We start from the raw sequence: 15,891 nt of genomic DNA, 5'->3' as shown, positions 1-15,891 counted from the left end.
CCAATCAGGAAACAAATCCCGAGTTCTCTGTAAAAGCGGATTTCAAAACTCCCTCGGGAACTGGCCTTTAGCTCCAACGCACGCAGCCAGGCGGGCCTTTGGGTCAGGCTGGTCCCTGGCTGCTGTAGCAGCTTTTTGGAGCCAATGCCAGCTGGAGCCTGGATCTGACACAGCCAGCTCAGCAGCAAGGCCTCTCCTGGCACTTTGCATACCCCTTCCAAGTTGTGCTAGGCTGGCAGCTGGAACGACCCTTCCCTTTATCTGTCAGGCCTTCCAAGGGCTTCTCTGGAATCCTGAATATTTGGTTTGTTTCTGGGTCCAGGCCTGGTTCCAGCCTCTCTCCTCGCCAGGCTGACGCGGTTTCAGTGAGTGTCTCGAGGGCACTAGCTCCATTGCTATGAGCCACACACAGAAGATTTCTGTATAAACAAGGACAGCTATTCCTGATTGAGCAGCACAGCTCAAACCCGCCCCCTCCCCAATTCTTCGGGGGCACGGAGGGGCTTTACTCAGAATCACTGAGTATCTGCCGGCTACTTCTTGCTGGTCACACACCATCCCCCGCTGCCATCACCATCAGTCACAACTTAAAGCCAGCACGGCGACCTATGGCCAGAGGTTTGGGAACACAACAAGCCACCTTGAGCCCAATTTTAAAAAGCATGGAGAAAGCCTGACTCCAGCAGTAGTCACTGGGCATGGGGAGTGCTTGGAACTTCGGAAAGTCAGCCCCCCCACCCGGGGGTTCAGATTTGGACCCCTGGAACTGAAACACCCACAACTCACTGGCCAAGATTGAGACTTTGGGTGTAAGTCTTTTGCAGATGGAGCTAGGCCTGCACTGCCCCCATTTGTCTCATTTCCATTGGGTCTCAGGCTGAACAGTTTGCCTAGTGGTAAGTGCTCTGCCTTCATTCCCAGCCTCCCCCGTCCACCTCTGGCATGGTGGCAGGCTCAGTCCTTGCAGGGCACCTCCTCAGCACTCAGCTGGCAGGTTCCTGGGGAAATGGCCCCCAGCCCACCTCGGGGGGTGTCATGTGACGCTGAGCGAAGCTGTGAGCGGGATGCTGAAGCCAGGCCAACGCCTGAGCAGGTGGAGGGCTGCACAGAAATGTTGTCTAGTGGCCTGCAAGGATGCCCTGGCTGTGACGCTGACTCCCTTTGGGTCCTGGGGAAAGTCACTCGTGTCCCCTGCCTCAGCTTCCCTCTCTGTAAAATGGGGATAACATTGCATCCCAGGTAGCCTATAGTGCCTGTGTTGTGCCCCTTAGTGGACTACAGAATGTTGTGAGTTACTGTTTAATCTGTGCAGTGCTTGGAGAGTCACAGATGAAAAGCCCTTCGAGGAGGGCAAAGAATAGCCAGTTATTAATTAATGGAATAATTAATCCAGGGCTGGCACAGAGATCGAAAGCTTTTAAAAGAACCAGCCCATTTCATAGGTGTGACAGAGTCGTCAGCAGTGAGCATCTCTTAGCCCGCAAACAACAGCAGAAGATGTTGCAGGAATGAAGACGCTTCTGGCGTCGGGGTCCCATCTGCCTCTAGACCAGCCCTGCAAAGACTGGCAAGCCTGCGTCAGGCCCGATTGACCTGCCAGCTCTGTCCAAGACAGGTAGCTGGAGCACGTGGGCTCCTAACAGGGAAACCCAGAGAGAGCAGCGGGAGCAGGGAGGGGTACGTGGTGGGATCTACGTAAAGGGACAGAGGTTGGGCTTGGCCTAGATCAGGGGTGGGGAACCTTTTCCCTGCCAAGGGCCATTTTGATATGCCTACCGTCATTCGCGGGCCATGCCGCCGAATCCCGCCGCCGCCGCTGAAAAGGGGCACTGCCCGCCACCGCCGTGAAACCGCGCCGCCGCCGACTCCACGCCCGCCGCCGAAATGCCGCCGCCGTTTCCACCTTTTCGGCGGCGTGGTTTTACAGTGTCCGCGGGGTGCCGTGGGCCAGTAACCGCCTCCGAGCTCCCCCGCCGCCGAAAATGGGCAGACGGCGGCAGGGTTTCGGCGGCAGGGTTTCGGCGGAGCGCACTTCCCGCCCGCCCGCGGGCCAGATCAAATTCTTTCGCGGGCCGGAGGTTCCCCACCCCTGGCCTAGATGATCCCCATAGAGGCAGCAGCCAAATCCCAGTGGTCTTTGCTCAGGCCGCACTCTCATGGACATCAAAGGGAGTTGCAGGTGCTCAGTCCTGGCACTTCTCTGAAAGAGCTGATATTCTTGTGTCGGCAGCACCGGGCCCACACCCGGCAGGGTGCGGAGTGCCCTCAGCTTCCATTCAAGTTACTGGGAGAAGCTGCATGAGCCGCTAGGTAGAGTCCTGGCCTGAGATCTGCTACTGACCCACTATGTGGCCTTGGGGAAGCCACGTCCCTCACTCTGTGCCTCAGTTTCCCTTCCTAGCCTGCATCTGTCTTGTCTAGTTACTGGAGGATTCGCTCGCCGTGTGTATGTTCAGCACCTACCACCAAAGCTCCTAGGGGGAGCCTCTAGTCTGGACACTACTGTAAAATAAATAACGGGCATCCAGTACCCCTCAGATCAAGGTCTGAAGCCAGAAACGTATTTGGACATGAAATTCCTGTTATCTCCAGAAAATGAAGCCATCATTCTGACTGAAGTGGGGGGCTGAGGGGGGAGTACTCCAACATCCCTTGGAACAATCAGAGAGGCAGCCGGTTCCCACAGCCTCTTTCCCAGGGTTTGTATGGTGCCCAAAGTAGACCAGGCCAGGACTTTGACAGCTTAGTCCATGCCGGGAGGGTGCTCAGTCAGCGCAGATGTGATCAATACGTCCCCAGCTATGGAGTCCCCGTACTTCCACTGAAGCAGATCCCAGCAGCTGGGCTAAGTTCTCACTGGAAGGAAAAATAAAACATGGTTCCCAAGTTTAAAATACCATTTTATTAATAAAAAAAAACAAAAAAAACCAGTACAACAATCAAACTGGATAAGATCACTCAATACACAGGGTCACAACAACCATCCCATCCAAACCACTCCATCTTCTCTGGGCTGTAGGAGAGCAATGCCACACCAGCTCGGGCAATGCAAGTCAAGCAGTGACATGGAGCCTGCAAAGGCCAAAAAGAAGGTCGGGGCGGGGAAGGAGAGCTTGATTGGTCATTCTAACCTACTGCACATGTCTGCTTTTCTGACCAGTCTTTTCGTAGGGCTGGGATCTGGCACGGAGCCACTCCTGAACTTACCGTTTGCAGGGTGGGGTTGCGTTCAATATGACACATCACTAAAATAATGGACCCAGGGAAAGATAAGGAGGAGCAGCAGAAAGGACGCAGCGATAGAGATCAGCTAAAACAAATACACAGTGAGCAGGGAAAGAACCAGCCATGAGCAGAAAACTCAACTAGAGGCACAACAACACAGAGCTGGCCAAATCTCTGTTTCCAGCACGTTTCACTGCTGCCGTTAACTTTCGGATCATCAGTTAATAGCAACACACGTTAAACGCTACACCAGCGAGGCCAGAGGATCTCTCAGGCAGAGCCAGGAACACAACCCAATTGGAGGCGAAGGAAGAGCAGTTTCGGTTTGATCCACAAATAAGAGTGAAACCCAAGAATCTGGGAAGATGATTTACATGGCCCCTCCCCCCCAGATGCCCTTGACAGAGAACAGCGAGGGGCCAAATTTTCACTAAGCAGCCACCCCGCTGTACCCATTGCCTGGAAGGCTAGCTCAGTGAGGTGCTTCTCTCAGGGTGGATGACAGCAGAGGCAACTGGTGGGGTAGGGTGGGGGAATCAGGTCTGAGCTGCTGGGAGCCGCAGTCCCATTGCAGCATCTCAGCTGTCCAGAAAGCACCAGACCCAGGAAGCATGCATGATGCACAGCTGGAAAGACGAAGGTTTCGAGTGGCATTGCACGCCACTTGCACTAAGCATCCGTCATCGCATGGCCTGCAGCCCACACAACCCCACAGCACGCGCGCTTCGTTATAAGTTATTTAATATTAAAAATAAAATAATAATAATACTTTGCACTTCGTAGCACCTTTCATCCGAGGATCTCAAAGCACTCTGCAAACATCGAAGGAAGCCTCACAACACCCCTGTGAGGTAGGTTAAGTATTATTATCCCCATTTGACAGATGGGGAAACTGAGGCACGGAGAGAGGAAAAAATGACACATCCGAGGCCACAGAGCAAGTCTGTGGCAGAGCTGGGAATAGAACCCAGGAGTCCTGACTCCTGCGTCTTTGTTCAAAACCACTAGAGAACACTGCCTTACCAAGTGAAAGTTAGAGAAAAGCCCAGATCCTCACAGGTACTTAGGTGTCTAACTCATTGATCCTAAATGCCTTCCAGTATCTCTGGGCTCAAATGCCTACCTGTACTACAAGAAAAGGGTCTGCCCTTGTTCAAGTCATTGTCCCCTCACATGTAACACCAATTTGGACCATGACATGCTGGGAATATGATCCCCAAGACTTCCGCCCTCACCCAACTTCTGTGGCGGGATAGGGGTTGGATGGGAGTGAGTGGGGGCTCTACTGCACCCATAATCCAATTGTGGCTGGATGTTCCTGCACCTAAACTGATGCTGACACCGAATGATTCATCACATCAGAGTCAACAGCCCGTTGGGATAGGTGAGGCAGCTCACACCTCTCCCAGCTCGTTTCAGGTTGCATGTCCATCGAGTCAGAGGCACAACAACATATCAGAAGATGCAGGAGAGTAAAAGGCGTCTGCTCAATCCCAGCTCGCTCAGACACCGAGCAAGTGCCAGGTTTGCCTTATCCCTCTCCTTAGCATTTTCCCTTATGAGCCGTGTACAAGCAGAAGCAGAAGTTAAGTACCCCAGTTGGGTTTCAAATTGGGAGAAAGCACAGTCTGATTATTTAGATGTGTCAACAGACTATGCCCTAAACTGCACCCATCTATACTGCCTCGAAGCAGACATGCTCCTGCATGCCCCATCTACAAACATAAACAAGTTTAAAAGCACTGATGGGAAGCCTGATTTTGGCCCAAACGTGTTGGAAACAGGGACCTGGGTATTCAGAACTGACTCATGATTTGGGGACATCCCCAACCCGAGACACCTTAAAGGGGCCTGGAAGTGCTCAGACCTCACCCTCTGGAAATCAAGCCCCTTTAAAAGGAGTCTGAAGCTGATCATCTAAAAATGGAGGCACCCCAAGTGACTTTTGAAAATCTTGACTCTGGTATTTTCTTCCCTGCATGGCACAGAAAAATACCAAGGTTATAATCATTGCAAGGAACTCAGTTCTAACCCTGGTAAATATCTAGACAAGAACATGGTGCCTTAACTTTTCCCCCCCCACCCAGAGGCAAAAATCATAAGACCATAAGAACAGCCATACTGGGTCAGACCAATGGCCCATCTAGGCCTATATCCTGTCTTCTGACAGTGGCCCATGCAGATGCTTCAGAGGGAAGGAACAGAACAGGTAATCATCACATGAGCCATCCTGTCACCCATTCCCAGCTTTTGGCAAACAGCCATCGCTGCCTAATAGCCATTGATGGACCTGTGTTGAAACAAACAGTGTTTCACAAAAGGTTAAACGCACCGAGTATGTCTATATTGCAATAAAAGGCCCATGACATGGCCACAGCTAGCCTGGGGCAGCTGATTTGGGCAGGTGGGGGTTGGACTGCAGGGTGTGGTACAGACACTAGGGCTTGGTCTGGAGGCCAGGCTCTGAGACCTCGCAAGGGGGATGTAGTCTGAGACTTGGTGCCACTGGTTTTTATTGCAGTGTAGACATACCCACAAGGCCAAATCCTCTGCTGATGTAAACTGTCAGCAGTCTATTGACTTCCATGGAACTACGACCATTGACACCAGCTGAGGATCTGGGCCCAGACTGCCAAAGGTATTTAGGTGCCTGACACCCATTGATTTCAATAGGAATAAAGCACCTAAATATCTTTGATGATCTGGGGCCTGGTCCAGAGGGTCCAATTGTCTGAGATTCTGAGCACCCATGACTCAACTGAAGTCAGTGGGAGCTGTGAGCAGATCTGGAACTCCTTTGAAAACTAGGCTCCTGGTTATTTTATTTTTCATAATGTAGCTAGGGCTGTCCTTCCACGTTCCTCACTACTGAATCCAGCAGGCAGCTGGTTAGTAGTTTAAGGCAAGGCGGGTGGAACACAGCAGCCGAGTGAGGCTAAGAACAGACTCAGGCATCAATAACACCGTCTTTTGCTGTTCGCGCATTAGAACTGGTCGCAATTTTTTTTTGCATCCCCAAAATTTTTGCATGTCCAAAAATTGTCTGTTCGGGAAATTTTTCACTGAAATGTATAATTTTTCTACTTTTACTTTTTTCCTTCTGTTCTTTTCTCGCCTTTCTTTTGTTCACCACCTGCCACTTTCAATATGAACGGGGAAAAATAAAAAGTTTGCTGAAAAAGACAAGCTGAGGAGCGAGGGGGAGCAATAGTGAAAAAAAATGGGTTCGTTCTGAACCCTGCAAAAAGAAAACATTTTCAAAACCTTTTCACAAAACCAGCTCTATTAATAATATATTCTTAGTTACTAACGCCCATCTCTGATCATGGTATCTGAAGGCAATTTGAAGCATCACATTATTTCCCATATTGTTTGAGTCTGTTTGCAGTCTTCATTTCTCTCTTGTCTCAACACTGCCAACGGAGGCAGTCAGTTTCACTTCTGCTTATGGTTGGCTTCACTTCTGGGTTCCAAGCCCTGCAATGGTTGGCTGCAAACACTCCACGGGAGTGTTTATTTGTTTAAAGACATTTTCAAATGTCTATTTCCAAATTTTAAATGTAAATGCTATTTTCATTAGAATTATATTGTTAGAAGTCCATGGAAATCTGTCTAATGCTCTCAAATTTTGTAAAAGATTTATTTTATTTATTTATTTTTACTTGGTAGATCTAGATTTTGGAGCCCAGAACTGTGGCTGACAACTTCTTCCTTTTATAGAGATCATCCCGAAAACCAAGAAAGGGGGATTTGCTTTTCTGGATTGAAACTACTTCCTCCTCCAAACCACCAATCAAAAGACAAAAAAAACCCTCTTTTTAAAAGCAAGACACACACCAATAAGATGCATCTACTTTCCATATTATTCCCCTGTAGAAAAACGTCCAACAGTTTTGTACAAATATCTCACAGCTCAAGATTTGAAAATTTCATGGTAAAAATCCAAAAGCAAAACCTGCCCTGCCTTGCTCAGACAGAGGGGAGTTAATGTTCCATTTGATGTCTCTTTCCCTCCTCGCTTCTTTATTGTGCTCCGTCGCATGTGTGAAGGTGTGTGTGTTTTGCACTGACGCTCAAGAAAAAGCAGACTGAAGAAATTAAAATCAAAACACATGGACTGCAGGCTTTCCCAGATCTAATCTCAGTATTGCCCACCCCGAGTGTTCAAAAATCATGAGTCAAACCCTCTTCCCCTCCCCGTCCCCCCAAATTCATAAGATTAATTTAAAAATCATGAAATTTTTATAAAAAAATTGTGGGGGTGCTTTTTTCTCTTGGAGCTTTTAGAGGTCACATTTTCAAGGTTTTTCTCCACAATCAGGAAGGTTGGAAACTTTGCTTTTAAATGAAAGCTGAGAATGTCACCTGACTCCAGGGGCTGCAGCTTTCAGAAAAACACCAAATATGGCAAGAGTTGGCAACACTGGGGCTACCGAATTAAAAGGAGTGTGGGGAATAGGGGAGATGGGAAAAGTCCAGGCAAATCTGTGCCCTTGATATGCTGAGAAGAGAAGCTCTGCTGAAATAAGTTTACTTTCCCATGTAGCTGCCAGCTGCCCAGCGACTGAAATGGAATTTCAAACTCCAGCCCCTCTCTCTAAATAATCGTCCTGGCAGACAGATGGCCTCAGGCTTTGCAAAGAGCAGCAGGTCCCCGTGGGATCTGTCCTCATGAAAGAGGGCTTGTTCATACCCTTGGAGAAAGGGGCAGTGCCTAGGGAGAGAATTTCAGGGAGGGCTGGCCTGCGTCAGAGGCAGGGGTTGGAATCTCACTGCATGACACGCAGCCAGATAGTGTCCACGTGCTTCTTCCTCCCCTGCGATGGACTGGCCCCAGCTTCTACCGAGGCACAAGGGAGCTGCAGTGGGTAGTGAAGTGATCAAATGAAAGGGACGCGAGGAAGAAAGAGAATCTGCCCAGTGAAATGCAGTTGGGGAGCCTGCACTAACTTGGTGCTAAACTGGATTGGGGAGCAAAGGGGAAACGATGTGATAAGCAGAACCATGGGCAGCACCAAGCATTTAATGGGACTGCCCAGTCTCTCCCCTTCAGCACACATGTTGTGTCAATAGCAGGATTGCTAGCAGGCTCTTGGCTTTAGATAGAACACCAGATCCCTAGCCCATGCTGGTGGCAGAATGAGGATCCAGTTTGCCTCCTCTTGGCATTCTTCTCCTTCCTGGCTCCCCACCTGCCACATTCCAGCCACTGCACTTTCCCCTGCTCCTTGCCACAGGCCAGGAGGGCAGCACAGATGCTATCTGGCGGGCACACTCCATCTCTGCATTTGCCAAACTCCAATCCACCAGAGAGAAAGATGCAGATACAAAAAGGAGCATCTGGAAAAGCATCAGGTTCTTAGCTCTGCCCCTACAGAAGGGAAGGGGAAAAGCAATTCTTAAAAAAAAACAAAAAAAAACAACTGTGCAGGGACGTGTGTATTTCCAGCCCTGCAGCCACCTCCTCAGCCCCCCAAGATCCAGTCTAAAAAGATCCGGTATAGAGCCCCACAAGTCCACCCAGGGCGCGGTGCCGGCTCAGTCTCTGCAGACCAGACAAGCAATAGAAAAATGCACTCCAATCGTCCATCCGGGCTGTTAGGTTTAAGTTAGAAATGCGTTGACTGTCCTATTCCTTGGCCCAGCAGCGTGAGCAGAAATCAGGATCCCCAACCCTCCCCCTAAAATCAGATAAAATCATCACAGTTCTATGTTCCGTAAAGTTTTCCCTTTTCTTTGTTCCTCGGGCCCTCCCTCCTCCAGTAACAAAACCATGAACCCCTTGTCTTGTCCTCGTGATGTGGCTTCTTCACTGATACCTGGATGCCCATGTGCTCATGAAAGAGAGAGATCAAACCAAGGATAGGCGGGCTCTCCCACGCCAGCTGTGCCTCCGGAGCTCATGGAGTCCAAGGGAGCAGCTAGGAGAAGCCACATGGAGTCCTATTGCATCAGCCCGTTGTTCAGAGACCGCCAGCCCCTGCCCGTGAGCCAAACACCCCGATCCAACAACCAGTCAGCCTTCTGCCAGCAGCGAAGCCGCCAGGCCCGCATGAACCACTCTCCCATGCCAGGCTCGCGTCGGGAAAGGGGGGGCGGTGCTGGGCAGCCGATGCCTGAGGTGTCTCCTGACACAGGAAGGGGAGGCAATGTGCAAAAAGTCGAAGCCAGGTGAGGAGGTGGGCGCCCCTTCCAGGGATCCTGAGGCTGTCCAGCCGCTGGAGGAAGGGGAGGAGAACAGGAGAGGAAGGAATGGGAGGAAAAAAAGAGTGAGAGAGTAGCAGGGCATCTCTCCAGAGCCTCATTTAGCCCTCGTGTGTGTGGTGGGAGGTCTGCTTTATCAGGTGTGGGCAGCCACAGGTGCCACGCTGGCATCCAGCCTGCCGCCAGGCTAAGTCAAGCTGGGGACGGTGCCTCCCGTCTTGCAGTCTCTCTGCCTTGGCCGGGGGCAGGGGGGAGGAGGGGAGGCCCCCCCCTCACATCATGATGTGCCGCCGGCGGTGCAGGGCCAGGTGGTCAGAGCGAGAGAAGCTGCGGTCACAGTCCGAGCAGCGGAAGGGCTTGATGCCCGTGTGCTTGCGGAAATGCCGGGTGAGCTCGTCGGAGCGGGCGAACTTCCAGGTGCAGCCTTCCCAGGTGCATTTGTACGGCTTCTCTCCTGCACGGGGAGCAGAGGGGACACAGCTCAGTGCTCAGGCACTCATAAAACTGCTACTGCTTATTAGCTCTATTACGGTAGCATGCGGTGGCCTCAGTCAAAATCAGGCAGCATCTATTAGGTGCATTATGATATCCCCTGTGGCCCTCAGACAGGATTAGTTATTAGGGGCATCCCAGTAGCAAATACAAGCCTTAACCAAGTCAGATATCAAGGCTTGTCAGTGCTACCATAATGCTTTTAATAAATCATAACATCTGATCTCGGTTTCTTATTAGGTGTGTTACGGTAACAGCCACAGGTGTTTACCCAGATCAGGGCTCCATTCTGCCCAATGCTGCACAGTCACATAGTGAGGAAACAGTCCTTGCCTCTGTTTCCCCTTAGAAGCACCAGAAAGAGACATGTCTGCTCTCTCCTGGCTTTGCTGGAGGACCTCGAGGAGGTATAAGCAATAGGAGCATGTTGTGGCTTGGTTGAAGCTGTTTAACCTTTAACAAACACTTCCCTTCTCCAAAACGTATGTTAGTCACTGATGTTAAGCAGGTGTAATAATAACTAAAACCAAGCCAAACCTACAAAGAGCTTTAAACAGCATCCGCTGCTATAACCCTCTTGGAATGCTCTAGGCTGGCGTTTCCATTACCTCATGCTGTAGCTTTGCCAGCTGGAGTCTAAACCAGAAGAGGTTTCTGAGACGCCAGGGAGTTCTGTAAAATACTGGGCAATCCTCAGCTAGAAGGAGCCATATACCCCTGCAGAGGGTTGTTATTGCTGGCAGGAGGGAGAGGAGCTTCTGTGAGGCTGGGGGCTGGAGGAGTTGCTAGGATACTGGCTTGGGTTGCTAGGATACCTGGGTGGGTGGGTAAGAGTATGGTTGCTAAGATGCTGATATGAGTTTTACGCTAGCGGGGCAGAGACAGGAGCAATAGGACACCTGAATGAAATGCCTCTTGGCTGCAGGGGCTATGTGCATGTCACACAAGCATTTCAGAGCATCAGAGTGCTATTCCCAGAGGCTCTCCCATGGCACTAAGCAGGGGAGGGTTGGAGAGAGCATGGAGACATCCTTTTGTCTAGAAATGGATATTTTAGATTATTTTAGGAGGTTTAGAAAGGTATTTCTTCTCTCCCCCTCCTGTGGGTCTCATGATACTGAAACAAAGCAGCTTCCAGGCAGCATGATAGGAAAATGAAATGGTGGCCCAGGACCACTTTCAGAACTCCCCAAGAAGTTCAAAATGCACTATTTGCTTAAACCCGTGGCCTGATCAATAGATGTAACAGCACAAAAGGGGCTATGGCTATGTGGACAGAGACCTAGAACTGGATCCAGTTCATTAGAAAGACAATAAATGGAGCAGAGCAACTGGGATGGCACATTTTGCCATTTTAGCTACAATACTGAAGAGACAGAGAAATCTGGGACAGAAGAGGCCGGTTGATTAGCCATACCTTGGCCGGTGCAGGAAGGTTCTCTGCTCCACGTCCCCCATAACGTGGTCTACTTCCCTTCATTCTATCCCACAGCTCTCCCTGTTGATTCTAGGAGTGCTGCACTCGCATTCTGCCTGCCTTCGCTGTAGTGGGTTCAGTCAGAGTGGCTAGTCCCGGATGCTTGCAGAGAGTCTCATTCAAAGATGGAGACGAAGACTGGCACTAGCCTGGGCTGTGGTCCACCAAGCTTCAATTCCTTGCTTTGACCGTGGGCAAGTCATTTAGCTGCTCTGTGCCTCAGTTTCCCCATCTGTACAATGGGGATAACAGCACTGCCCGACTGCACTCGGGTGCTGGGAGGATAAATGTTTTAAAGATTGTGCACTGCTCAGACACTGCAGTGATGGGGACCAGAGAAATACCTAAGACAGAAGGATCACATCTCAGTCTGACTAAGGCTATGTTCAGACTGACGGTGGCAAAATCGCCCCGCCAGATCGATCTTTCTTGATCGATTGAGCGGTCAGTGAGACCTGCTCAATCGATCAGGAAGTCGACTGAGTAAGTCCACCCCCTCAAGTGACGTAGCGCTGCGTCGACGGCTCAGCACAGTGAGAACAGCGCGCAAAAGGGAAGCTGAGCAGTCGACGTCAGTTACACAAACTTCTCTGCATCGTTTGCGTAACTCCCGTCGACTGCCGCCGAATCGCGCGGTCAGTGTGAACCAGCCCCAGGAGCGGCTGGCTCAAAGGCCTAGGCAGTTTCAGCTGACTTGGTGGAGTAATGGTGCCCTCTCGTGGTCAGCAGGTTACTCTGATGCTGTATCCGGATGGCTCTCAAAAGAAAGGATCTTTCATTCGTGTGTCTCACGGATCACCAGTGAGCCCAATCCTGCCCTCTGTTACAGCCACAAAACCCCATTCAGAGTTTGGGGGACTCCTTGATCCTACTGAACAACTAATTGGGGGGGGGAGGGGAATCCCCCCCTTCAGAGAGCAAGCGGGCTTTCCTGTTTGCAGGTATCAGTTGCTGGACTCCAAGGTGCGCTGCCCTGAGATCGGGGCAAGGAGAGGAGAAGGATGAATGGCTGAAAAGTCCCCTGGTTTTGGCAGCCTAGGAGAAGTGTATTTAACAGCTTCCCTCCAGATCTGATCTCATCCAGGGGAGGGGATGGAGACAGTATGACTCCTCTCACTGCACTGTACACAGCCCTGTACATTACAGCCTCGACGGGCAGCGCCAGACGCAGCAGCTGGGAGTGACAGCCCTGCATTGTCAGTCATATACGTGTGTGTGTGTGTGTGTCTGTGTGATATTCTCAGTCATACAGGTGTGTGTGTGAGATTCTGAGTCATGTACGTGTGTGTGTGTGCATGCGCACGTGCGTGTGTTAGAGGAGGCAAAAAGCCTCCCGCATGGAAAAGAGCAGTGACCAGTTTAGAGGGATCATGATCAGTGGAAATAAATCCCCTTCTGAGTCCCAAAGGGCTAATGGCCCCGATCTTCAAAGACATTGATTTCAATTGGAGTTAGGTGCCTAAACATCTTGGAGGATCTGGGGCAATATCCCTCCAGTATAACATGTCCTATGTCCCACCTAGCCAACTCCACCAGCGCAGCACCCAGTCATGCTGCTCCCCCAACAGTAACATCTCACTCATATCACCCTCTCCCTCTCCAGCCCCTCTATCCTGCAGTCTCAAACAGCTGATCTGGGTGATTGTAGAATACCTGCTAGCTTCTGAGCCACGTCCCATGCTGCTACGCCAGTGGCCCCCCTTGGAAGGATGCATAACCCTTCCCCTCTGCCCTGCCAGATCACAAGCTCCTCTAGCCCCCAGGGTATATTAATAACCTCCCTCCCTCCCCCGTATCCCCCAAGCTTCCAAGGCCACGCATTCAAATCGAATTGTAATGGCTTTCACAAACACAGCACCTGGAAACTGTGGGAGACATCTGCTCCCTGGTGGTTCAGCTGAAAACTGCACACCCATGCAAACAGAGCAAGGACACTATCTTGGGCCTGCACAGATCGTGGGTTTGTGTGTGTGTGTGTGTGTGTGTGTGTGTGTGTGGGGTGGGGGGGGGGGGGGGAGAGGGAGGGAGGAGGAAGGGGAGGTTGTGAGCCCCGGAGCAGCATGGCTCCCCTTGCAATTAACCCTGAGGACTGGCACTTGGAATTTCACTGTAATTAAACAGCCTCCCCACCCCACCCTCCAAACGCAGCGTAGAGTGGGTTGCACGTGGCTCACAGCTTCCTGAACTGGGAACACTGGACTGGAGTCACTGGGAATTCAGGCTTTCCCGGATGGCCCTGCACCGACTGAGCCGGTCACACAGAGAGGCAGGAAGCTGAGGTGAGTTCACAGGCCACTCCTGCCAGAGGACGGGATGGACAAGGGTTCTTGACGATGCAGGGCCTGATCACTGAGGAGTCCCAGGAACGTCAAACTTGGCAGCTCTGGTTTCGTGGGAGGACTTGGGCGGAGGGGGTCTCAGCTATGAAGTGCCTGAGGCTGGAGAGCTCACAAATGGAGCAGGGGTGCTGGCCTTTTAACAGAGAAGTCCTTTCTCCAAACTGTTCATTAGCCATTGGAGTTAAATTGAAGGGAACAAAAGTAAGCTAAAGTTGGGTTGCGTGTTCTTCTTTAACCCACAGCACTGCCTGTCCTCTACCTCCTCTGGGGATCCCAGCCCAATTGATCTGTGCAGAAAGGGACACACCAGCTCCCACTGCAGCTCCCTTCATGATGGTACCCAGCCACCCCTGCCTGGGTGGGGCAGGGAATCTCCGTCTATCAGACACTGTCACTCAAGATTGCACTGGAGCCAATTCAGCACTGGTGCAAAGTCAGCCAGGGAGCAGGCTCTCCATAGAGCAGGGTCAGCATGGGCCCTGGCACAGCAAGGTTCTGCCCCAATGACTGTATCCCGTCTCTAGCAGTTAGTGGGCCTCAGAGTCCATGGCTCAGCCATGCCTTGGTCTCTGCTGTGGTGAGCAGAGAGGCCGTGGGGGATGATGGAGCCCTGTGTGGGAGCCCCCCTCGCAGCACCGAGGTCCCGTGGCTGGGTGGTGGGATGGCTCTGGGGTGGATTCACCTGGCAGCAGTGTGACACAGGCTCCCCTGCCCAGCCCTACCTGTGTGTATCCTCCTGTGTGCTTTGAGGTGGGAGCTTTTCGTGTACACCTTGTTGCAGCCCTCGAAGTCACACTGGTGAATCCGTCTCTTCTTCAAGTCAGGGGACTCAGCCCGCTGCATCCGAGCCACCGCCGACCTGGGGAGAGGGATACAGCAGTGTTACCCAGTGCCGGGCTCCTCGGGGACCCCATCTGCTCCCGCCAGGCTGGCATAGCCCTCGTGGCAGATTACGGCCTGACTCGCAGCAAACAGGGAAATGTCCCCAACCCCGGGGCTGGCCTCACCTACCGGAGCCGGATTCCACCCCCGCACAGATAGCACCACACCAAATGCCCTGGGCAGCCATTTATGAAGCAGCTTTGTGCAGCCTCATCAATGTGGGGGAGGGGAAGCTGATACTCCCTTCTCTACAGGGAGGTGCCTGGCATCACCACAGGCGGATGTGACATTGCAAAACTGAGACCCAAGGGCCGTGACGCTGCTGGGATACCCCGGTTGTTGCTGCTGCAGGAACCTGGCAGAAGAGGGGCAGGCCCCAATAGGAAAGCTCTGCTTCCTCCAACCCCTGCCCCATGCCCCACTGCTGCCACCAAGGAGCAGGCCCACACCAGCCACAGCCCAGCCCACTCACTCCCTCTGCAGGTCCTGGAAGGGGGCTGAGCCGCTCTCCGTAACACTGTCCTCGCTGTCGCTGTTCATCTCCAGGGGGTACATGGAGCTGGGGTCGATTTTCACTGGGGAGGAAAGAGACCCACTTAGAAGAGAGACAGACCCAGAGCCACGTCCCCTCGCTCTGTCCCCAGCTCTACCCAGGGGCCAAGGCCACTGCACCGTGGGGAAATTCCCCTGACCCAGAACCCACAGAGCTCTTCCCCGGGCTGCAGGAATTGTCACCTCCTCCCCACCCACAGCTGTCAGTAACACTGGTCCCCTCTCCCAGGCTCTAATCCCCCTCTCCTGCCCCTGGCCAGTCACAGGAACATGAGCCAGCAGCACAAGGGAGTCGCCTGGCACGGTGGGAGGATGGCACTGGATGGCGGGTGGGGTTGGGGGTAAGACAGGATAGACAGACAGACAGGGCAATTGGGAGCAAGGGGCACAGGCAGTTTCCCAGCCTGAGCCTGCAGCCCTGTGCCCAATCCCGGGGAGAAGCCTACTGATCTGGTCAGCGGGGGACAGGGGCTTGGTATCATCTCAGCCCCCACTTGGCACTCGCAGTGGGCAGGGGCACTGATTGGGGAGCTTGGAGGGATTGGCAGCCAGGGCAGGGATGGGGCCCAACAGTTCCCCACTCCCGGGATCCAGATCCAAACCACACAGCCCAGGCCCAGCCCCACTGCCACGTCCCCCCACAACTCTGTGGGCGAAGCATTGGATTTCCTCCCCCCCACACACACACACACACCCCCCGGTTCATTTCAGCTACCCTCC

At 52.3% G+C, this 15,891-nt stretch overlaps 1 protein-coding gene across 4 annotated transcripts in view; it reads right to left on the bottom strand.

Moving 5' to 3' along the window:
- Positions 1–2,358: 2,358 nt before the first annotated feature.
- KLF8 (KLF transcription factor 8) overlaps positions 2,359–15,891 on the bottom strand; it is an 85,264-nt gene continuing 71,731 nt past the window's right edge. For 3 of the 4 annotated variants that reach the window (XM_067548466.1, XM_067548468.1, XM_067548465.1), the window contains 3 exons: positions 15,092–15,194; positions 14,460–14,596; positions 2,884–9,883 (listed from right to left, as the gene is read on the bottom strand). In XM_067548466.1, the coding sequence (XP_067404567.1) occupies positions 9,702–9,883; positions 14,460–14,596; positions 15,092–15,194 (422 nt within the window). In that variant the 3' untranslated portion in view covers positions 2,884–9,701. Of the gene's footprint in view, positions 2,857–2,883; positions 9,884–14,459; positions 14,597–15,091; positions 15,195–15,891 lie in introns of those variants that run through there. The other variant, XM_067548469.1, reaches the window with a different exon arrangement.

The sequence above is a fragment of the Emydura macquarii genome, unplaced genomic scaffold (genome assembly GCF_026122565.2).
Source record: "Emydura macquarii macquarii isolate MOO-44397 ecotype Brisbane River unplaced genomic scaffold, CSIRO-AGI_Emac_v2 contig_1253, whole genome shotgun sequence".
NCBI classification, from domain to species: Eukaryota; Metazoa; Chordata; order Testudines; family Chelidae; genus Emydura; species Emydura macquarii.
This window is presented reverse-complemented; position numbering and strand designations above follow the sequence as displayed.